Source organism: Lactuca serriola, chromosome 5 (assembly GCF_051521515.1).
Source record: "Lactuca serriola cultivar US96UC23 chromosome 5, Lser_US96UC23_V15, whole genome shotgun sequence".
Lineage (NCBI taxonomy): Eukaryota > Viridiplantae > Streptophyta > Magnoliopsida > Asterales > Asteraceae > Lactuca > Lactuca serriola.
This window is the reverse complement of record NC_136412.1, coordinates 98,229,947-98,239,862: the sequence shown is the minus strand read 5'-3', so window position 1 is coordinate 98,239,862 and position 9,916 is coordinate 98,229,947. Positions and strand designations below refer to the sequence as shown.

Here is a 9,916-nt window from a genome sequence, read left to right as displayed (position 1 = left end):
CTATTTTTTGGGTTTTGACGAAAAATGAATTGGGTCGATCAGAACTTTCATATATTTGGTCAGGTTGTCTGTGTTAATAAATGATGGTACTTCGTAGGAATTTCAGTTAGAAAGAGTGATGCATAGCATATAGAAAAAATGACAGAAAAATAGGAGAATACAAATGTGTCCATATAAAATACATTTATCGATTTAGCTTTGTTCTGTTATGATAGCAGACTAGGTTTTCCTTTATTTTAGAACTTGTTGTCTTTATTTATTATCATAATTATTATAAATCAATGTGAATTTTAATTTTCCAAAATTTGGCAAAACCTTCGAATTTTTGTACCAAAAATTTAGTACCCTCTATATATTAAAGGGATTTTGTAGCATTTTCCAAAATTTAGCAAAACCTTTCGGTCGATGGAAAAGTTACGTTGTTGATTTTGATTTGGGTTGCCTAGGATACATGTCATGTTGATATTTTATATCCCATTAACAGTGAAAAAGTTATCGGAATATTTACGTTCCTAGTTTTTTTTTTGGGAATGGAGGATGATAAAAAAAAAAAAAAAAGATAAATTGGATATCATAGGATGTGACTTTGGTGTCCAAAGATTAGGGGTCGGCTAAAAAGACATCTTAATTTTCCATTTAGACACTCTATTCAATTTTTAAGGTTTTTTTCTTGATTGAATTTGTATTGTTTTTTGAAAAAGTAAATTGTGAATAGTTTATTATAGGTTGACTTTTAATAAAAGTGTTTATAGGATGTCTAAGGGATGTCAATTTAACAACACCCAAAGTAAATTGTGGTCTCGATAATGGAAACCATGAAGCTTTTAAGGGGTTGGCTAAAAAGACATCACATTTCACCATATAGACACCTAATTTAATTTTGAAATATTTTTATTGGTTGAAATTGCATTGTTTTCCGAAAAAACTTATTATAAGTAGTTAACTATAGGTTGACTCTTTAAAAAGTGGTCAATGGGCTAACCAAAGGGTGTCTTATTAGCAACACCCAACTTTTAATTATGCATTTCTCTAAAAATGGATATGACGTTTTCTTAATGATAAAAAGAGGTTGCGGCCGAATATCAAATTGGTGGGGTTGGGATCGGATTGTTGGCTTGATAATAAAAACTTTGTTTCTCATCGAACTATATGTTTTTACCATCCACTATTTGTGTCCTATTTGGTTGACTTATTTTTATCAATCAAAGTCTTGGTGTTGGTTAGGCACACTCCTTCATCGATTTAATCAATTAAGGGTGCTAGTTTCACAAGTTCTACTCAAAGTTATTGTCTTGTTGTAATACATTCTTAATTTTGGAAGGTTTGTATAATTTTTTGTATTACTATAATCAGTTCCGCTTGTATTTGGTCTATGCTCTAGATGATTTCTTTGTTTGGTAAAATTGCTCTAACTAAAGGTTGTATTTTTAGAGGTGATATCCAAAACTGTTTTCAAATTACAATGTATCAATTAAAGTACTACTTGTATCTTAGGCCCTATTTGATTTACTTCTTAGTTCGTAAGAGGTTACCTCTTTTTTATGTTTTCTTTTTCTTTTTGTTAATTAGAGACGTTCTTCTCATGTTTTTTTTTCTTTCTTTTTAATAATACCAGCTAACATATGAAAATGCATGTTTTGTTTAATGGAATACAAAATTTGATGTTCTTTGTTTATTGAAAGATGAAATTAGATACAAAAATCAGATTTTTTATGATATTAATTTGCTGAAATCTGATTTTAGATGAAGAAATCTGAAATTAGATGTTATTTGTTTGTTGAAATATGAAGTTAGATGTATAAATCAGATTTTTGGTTGTATTACTTTTCTGAAATCGAAACTTCATGGTTGTATTTTCGAGCTTCCTCTTTTTTTTTTCGTTTTTTTTGAAATTGGATGTTGAATATTTGCTAAAATTCTATTATTGTTGAAAACAGATGTTGGGTATGTACTAGGAGCAATGAAAGAGAGATGTTTAAGAGACGAGAGATGTGATGAAGGCCTTGGAGAATAGAACGAGTGATTCAAGAAGAGATATTGACATTCATTATATAGATTATTTTAACCATATGCTATATATAATTTCGTTCTTTTGAGCTGTATGCTTGATTTTAATGGAAATGAGTCATAAACTTGGTGAATTGATATAATCTCAAAGTACAATACCAAAATTGGATACGGTTACAGAGTTTGATGTTAAAAATGTTTCATGTTAACAGGAGAAAGAGTAATGAAAAAATAGCAACCAAGTTTCAAAACATGTAGCATGTATGTGCATTTTTATATGAATAGCAACCAAATTTCAAACCATTTCAACATTTAACAGATGCAGTCACGGTGTAATCAAACCACATGTTTCAATCAAAGCTTCAGACCAGTCAGGCAGAGCTATGAGTCAGTAAGATTTAACTCAATGAGTCGCTATCAAACAACCCTTAGATGCATCAAACTAATAAATGATATAACTTAAAACAAACTATTTCTTCTAATAGTATTCTTCAACTTTGGAGATGGTAGTAGTGGTGGGATGTAGACGATGGTGATGGTAGTGGGAGGTGAATTAAATTATGTAATAATAATAATAATAATAATATTATTATTATTAATAATAATAATAATAATAATATTATTATTATTATTATTATTATTACATAGTAAACAGAAAAAACCACATATGCGTTATGTCAACGCGACATGGTAAGTTCTATCGACTAATATTTCATCTGTCACACCCACAACCGACAGCGAAAATGTCGAACAGTGAGACGACATCATGAATCGTAGTCATTGATTAAAAAACACAATAATATAACATAGAGTACAATTTTCGTTAATGAATAGATATTACAACAATTATCACGTTTTAAAATACTAGAATTTAAATACAAAGTTGAGCCTTACCGGTAGGTCAAATAATAACAATAATAATTATGGAAATTGTCTGAAAAGTTCCAATATTTTCGGAAAAATCACTTTAGTCCCATTTTTTTTTTTTTGAACATAAAAGTGTCGATTTTTTTTTGGTTCAAATTAACAAAAAAAATCATTTTTTTTCATTTAAAAAGAAATGACATATTATCATGTAAAATCAAATAATCGAGACTTTTCTGTTAAAAAAACTTAGGACTAGAGTGAAACTTCTCCGAAAATATTGAAACTATTTTGACAATTTCTCTAATAATTATTCCAAGTAGATTGTGGTTCCATGATTGTTCCCAAAAGAGAGAGACTCTCTCTGACCAATAGTTTTTCTGGTTTCAATATGTTATAATACCGGTATGCCTTAACATAACATGAGGTTGGAGTGGTATTCATTTGCTCGTAACGATGTTATGGTATGCCACATATGACTCTCATCACCCCTTAACGATCGTACCCACTAGCCTAAAGAAAAAGGATAACATGCACAAACCAAAGGGGAAAAAAGCTACCAACCGGTTACACTTCAAATTGTTTAAGTGATCACCAAATAAATGGCCAACTACGCATAACCATTTTAACTTAATATTTTTTTAGGTGATGAGGTTTACACTATGCACTATATACACAAATTCATGGCTATAATGCCTCGTCCTAACATAAAAGCTGCCTTCATAATTTTATTAGCACCACCATCACTTGTTATTTAACACCAAAAGCATTCAAGCCACCAGACTATGGAGTCTTTTTAAGTAGCAGTTAGTGGTATAATGGGTCTAGAAAGCAGAATTGTTGCTATAAATACGAAGGCAAAGACTATACTACTCATATCATCTACTACACGAAAATCAAATTTTAACATATCTCATTTAGCAACAATGTCGTCCATCGGTTTCAACTTTGCTCACATCAATAATCAACAAGAGCGCATTAGGGAGAAAAATAAGCAAAGGGGTGATAAAAGCATTCAAGATGCTGAGAAAAGGAAAGATGGGGTTAAACAAGGTGGCAACAAGAAAGTTCATCCTGGAGGCTCCCCATCTATGGATATTCTTGGTAGCTCGAAGAATAATTGAGCAGTTATTGTTGGCATGTTGAACTTTGATGTGTAAATTAAGATCATGTTTGATTCATGTTATGAATGTGTATTTCTTCTTTTGTGCTGCAACAAATCTAGGGTACGTTAGATGTTTTTTGTCGATGTTTCTCCATTTGTACTTTTTCTTGTTCGCAAACATGTAAACCGCCCACTGTTTTGAATTATATCTTGCTTAGTTCTGGTTGAAAACTTGGTTGATATGATCTATTATTATGATTACGTAGTTAATCGAAAAGAAACATAAAAGGCAACTTTATTGATTTTTTATACGAGTCACATTCCCGTATGTAAATTATAGGGTTCATAATGATACACAGGCAAAATAAATTGAGAAGAAAAACACACAAGAATTAACTTCACTACAAAAAAAATTAAAGGTATTTAAACTTAGCAGATAAAAGACCCCACAAATCACAGCCAAAGGTATTATTGGCGACAAGTTGTCGCTATAATTTGTCGCCAATATTGATCTCGCTGGTATTGATGTCGCCGATAATAGTCATTCTCATCGGTAATTGTATCATCGGTATTCACTATCACCGACACAACATCCGTCGTCAAAATTGTACTTCGCCGGAGCTAGGTTTCGCCACATGGTCACCGGTAATAGTGTCGCCGGCAATCCCCTTATTTATTTATTTATTTATTTTAAATAATTCTGCTAAAATGCATTAATCATATTACATAAATTGCAGTCATAAAATTTAATAAAGTACATATTCCACATTGTCAATATAAAACACTTAATAAAAATCCATGACATACTTAATAAAAAGCTGATGATAAAGTATTTAGTCATTAACAAACGTCCAACATACTAAACCTAAACTAACTAATCATTAACGCCATCTTCGGGCTCATCGTGCTCCTCGTCATCATCCCCGGTATCATCGCCATCTCTGCACAAACTTTTTTCGATGTCGAATGAAACCACATAGAAAGTTTCTTACTATATGTTGGGTTTTTTATAATAGCATCTACGAGATGATCCACCTACAATAAAAATATGAACATGAGTAATAACATCCTAATTGTCAACATACCAAAATACCAATAAATAAAAACCAAACTAGATAACAAAATGCAATTACCAAATATACCAAAATATCAAACTAACATAAACCAAAATATATATCAAACTTCTAATTAATCATAAAAACTAACAACATAATAAACTATCAAGTTATCAATATAGCAAAACTACATATCAAACTTCCAAGTACCAAAGACACAAAACTAACATAAACTGAAAAATACTGAAGTAAGAGCATAAACGAAACTTCTGATTGCAAAAAAAAGGCACCAAATAATCAACAAGTATCAAAATTTATAATCTAGCATGCATTTATCAATCTTTATATGAGAGTTTGAAATTAAAAATAAATTGACTTATGTTCAGTGGCGGAGCCAGGACCAAAGTAAAGGGGTTTCCCAATTTTTTTTAGGGTAATCTAATTTTTTTCCCAGGACTTGGGGTTTCCGGGTTCGGTTTCGGTTTTAAACTCAAATCTTAATCGAATCCTTAGCTAACCTCAAGTCTTGTTATATAAACATGAAGTTGAAGTATATTTTGGTACTTAAATCGATGTGGGACTCAAAGTAGATATCAAATAAAGCATTAGCATAACAAGTTTATATAATAGAAAAAAATGGCTAAGTTTACATGTGTTTAGCGATATGGGATAAAATAGCTGGGAAAATAAAACAAAAATAAACGAAGAATATGTAAGAAGCAAGAATAGAACTCGAGACCTTTGCTTGAATAAGCCAATACCTTAACCAACAGACCAATTGTTTGTTTGTGTTTAAAAATGGAGGGACGCATATATATACATTATATCAAATTTTTTTTTTCAGGGATACGTAAACAAAAATTACACTATCGAAAAAAATTTGAGGGATATCCCGGGCTACCCCGGGATCCCCTTGGATCCGCCCCTGCTTATGTTACGTTACATCCATTTGTTGTGGTTGTGACGGCTCCCCTTACAATAGTTTGAGGTTCTATTGGAAGGTTTATGCCTAATACCTTTGATATGTCTTCATCAATCACGTAAAACTTTTTCAAATGACTTTATCTCAACCTCCAATGTTAGGTTAGTTCTTTCGGATAAACCTTGTGTCTGAATTTCTTGCTCCCGCATTATTTAAATTTGTATGTTCCATATATATATATATATATATATATATATATATATATATATATATATATATATATATATATATATATATATATATATATATATTAAATAATCACTTACATATTGTTGCTTAGATATTGCGCTGTCGATAATTTCTATTGACATGACATTTACAAAATGTTTGAAGCCTATTCCAATTATGTTCAACTTTAAAAATTAAATTAGACATTATAAATAAACAATTATATATATATATATATATATATATATATATATATATATATATATATATATATATATATATACTAGTAGGGTACCCGCGCGATGCGGCGGCGGCAAATACTTTATTCGCCGATTAATGTCCAACGATAATTTGTTTAGGTTTTAAAATATGAATTATTGTTTTATGTTAAAGAATTAAAAGTCCATGATTTTTCTTTTTAATGTTTGAACTTAACGACATTATATTCATTAACGAACATATCTATTGGTTAAATATTATAATTAATTTCTTTTGGTTAGGCGTTGAACAATATTATATTGGTGAATCGTGTTCTTTAAAAGATTAGTTTTATACGAAACTTTTCACATTACAAAAATCAGAGAATGCATCGATATATATCATTAACATTTAAATACATATAAATAGAATTCGAACGTAATTTTATTTTACATATCACGTAAAACTTCTCGATACACCACGTTTGATGTGTAAACTCCAGCTTGATTAAAATCTTTAGTAGGCTTCTCTAAGATTTTTGTATTTTCGCGTGATATTCCTCTAGAGAGCGCCACGTAAAGTTGTCCATGCGAGAATACTGATTCCGGTAGAAAAACACCCACATTTGGAATTGTTTGGCCTTGAGCTTTATTGATTGTCATAGCAAAGCTAAGGGGCTGTTTGATAGTTGCTGACTGAGTCGGATCTGACTGAGTCATGACCTGATTGGGTCTGAAGCTCTGACTGCATCCGACTCTGATTGAAAACATGTTGTTTGTTTACGCATCTGACTGGTTGAACTGACCACTAAAAATGACAATTTTACCCTTCTATTATATTTTGTATTAACATATCTCTTTCAACTCCAAGTAAAAACACACCGAAATTTATACATGTTTACTACTACTGAATGTTATCATTGTAAACAAATAGGGAACATCAAGAAATATTGCAAGAACCAAGGCATTCACATTTGCGAATTGATAAAAATGTCTACTACATAACAATATATAATTTCACTATACATTATTTTAACGAATATCTTTGTTTTCTCTCATGTTTGCTTATTTACATAACCCCTCAACGACCAGATCATGTAAAAGACCAATTACGTCCCTAAGAAGGCCGCATCTTTATTAGCTTGACCTGAATTCATAATATCCAAGAACCAAATCATGTAAAAGATCAATTGTTTTGCTTTTTCACATGAAAATTTTTGAATAAATATACAGATTATACAATTCCTTGGAGAATCACATAACATCATCAAAAGAGTAATCTGCCCAGACCACTCCACAACATAAAACAAATTACCCAATAAAGTGGTTTCAAATGATTATGACATGAATTCATATAATGTTTGTATTTCGTCAAACACTGCAAGTAATTAAGAAAAAAATCAATAACCCAACACAAAACACAAGCGAATTAATTGAAAAATCTGTATCATGGGAAATTAGAAGCCAAAATCAAGAAAAAACCTAGAATGATCAAGAAAAAAGCCCATACAAAATATGAAGTTCATCTAAAAGAGAACTGAGAACATTGAAAATATTCAAAACTAAAATTGTAGTAAAATCAATCGGAGACCAATGGTTTCAGCAAAGTAATAGCATCAAAAGAATGAGTATTAAATTAACGAAAAGAAAAGAAAGAAAACAGGAAAATAGGAAAACTTACAGTAGGAATTGAGCATGTAATTCCATATGTATTCTTGTATCAGAAAAAAGAAATAAGAAGAAAACAGGAAAAGAATGTGTATCAGATCAGCGAAAGAAAAAAAAACTTACCAATCGATGTTGCAGTCGGAGTTGCAGGTGGTGGAGAATGCGCTGGGAGATGGCGGAGGAAGGCCATGGCTGAGGTCGACACAACAGAGGTAGATCGAGGGCAAGAAGCGAGAAAGCGGTGGAGGCAGAAAAGAAGCAAAATGACGAAGAAGAGGCATGAAGGAGCGAGCACGGAGTACAAAACGAGAAGGGAAAATGGGGGCAAATGAAGTTTACTCTCGGTCAGCGTAACTTTTTTACCGGACCGAGTCAGATCATTTTTTTGGACCCGGACTGGGTCAGGTTTCTAATCTACGCAAATCAAACAATCTGACTGGACTGGGTAAGAAAAAAATGTCTGACCGGACCCAGTCAGCACTAAATCAAACAGGCCCTAAGTCGAACCGGAAACTGTTTTCTTTTTAGTTTGAATGGAAACATATCATCCGTAGATGGACAAAGAGGGATTCTTGGTAAAAATACTTTTTTTTCCAGCATGATGACCAACTGCTATTTCTGCATCGATGACGTTCATTTGAAAACCTTTGCATATCAATCTTGTTCCATTACATAACCCATTCGAAGGATCAATATTCCGTAATAATATTATAGGGCATCCAACTTTAAGTCGAAGGTAGTGAGGGGGCAAACCACTAACATTTAGAGAGTTTAAGAATTCCATCGGATAGAAGTTATTCTTATCATCTTCTGCTTCATCAAAACTGTAGTACACATTTTCGTCTCCACAGAACCTATCGATCAATTGGTCATTAATTTCGTCGACATTTTCATTTTTAGTTGATAATATCGCCCTGGAAATAATATAATTTGAGCAACCTCCATTGATTTGCAAAGAAGGAAAAATTGCATTAATCAAATCATCTTTCGATTTAGCTTGATCAATGTAAGGAATACACTCGTCATTAATATTCTCATATTTAGATATGTAATTGCTCATATATTTGGTTTGATTTTGGGAGGCTTTAAGCCAAACAATAAACAAATAGTGGAGGTATGCCTATGGTGTCACAGTTTGCTTTTATATCTACACATATATTTGATGATGGTATTTTCTACTCATCTAAACATTCTATTAATACAATGTGGGTTTATGTTTTAGAACTTTAGTATAATTACAATGGTATTTTATCCTTTACCCAAACATGAAAACAAATAAATCATGTCATATAGCATTTGGAATTTAGTACAAGTATCTTGGTTTTTGCTCAAATGATGGTAAATATCAAGTTTCCTAATGGACATTAAGAACAATCGTATCTCTTGATAGTATTTAGTTTACTACCTTCTTGCACCAGCTTGCTGTTTGGAGAAATTGATGAACTTTTCTTATGTTCCTTCAGCTCCAAGAACACCAACTATGACCTTTGTTCCCTATATAATAATAAAAAATTAGTTAAGTGAAAAATATATTTATATTATTAAAATTTTATTATTGTTGTTCTTTGTCCTCTTTTTTTTTTTAAATTTTTTTTTTCCATAAGATCTTCAACATTAAAATTTAAAAAGGCAGACTGTTAGCCATTTTTTGAGATGTAATTTATTAACTAATATTTGATCAACTATTTTTTTTTATAGAAATTACAGCCAAAATGGATTTTTAGAATCACTTTAATATGTGGAACATCTCTTTTTTTTCTTTTAATTTTTTTATACTCCAAAATATCAGTACATGCAATGGTTTTTTCGATTCTCCAAGCTACATCTGAAGTAAAGGTAGCCTGTTATTTTTTTCAAACCCCAATGGAAA

At 31.2% G+C, this 9,916-nt stretch overlaps 1 protein-coding gene across 1 annotated transcript; it reads right to left on the bottom strand.

Annotated features, from left to right (window-relative positions):
* Nucleotides 1–8,590: 8,590 nt before the first annotated feature.
* Nucleotides 8,591–9,106, bottom strand: LOC145049692 (uncharacterized). The gene has a single exon (XM_078998067.1). It carries the CDS (start codon nt 9,104–9,106, stop codon nt 8,591–8,593), a length of 516 nt encoding a protein of 171 aa, XP_078854193.1.
* Nucleotides 9,107–9,916: the final 810 nt, after the last annotated feature.

Coding starts and splice junctions, on each gene's coding strand:
- LOC145049692 (XM_078998067.1), bottom strand. CDS start 9,106: ATGAGCAATTACATATCTAAATATGAGAATATTAATGACGAGTGTATT.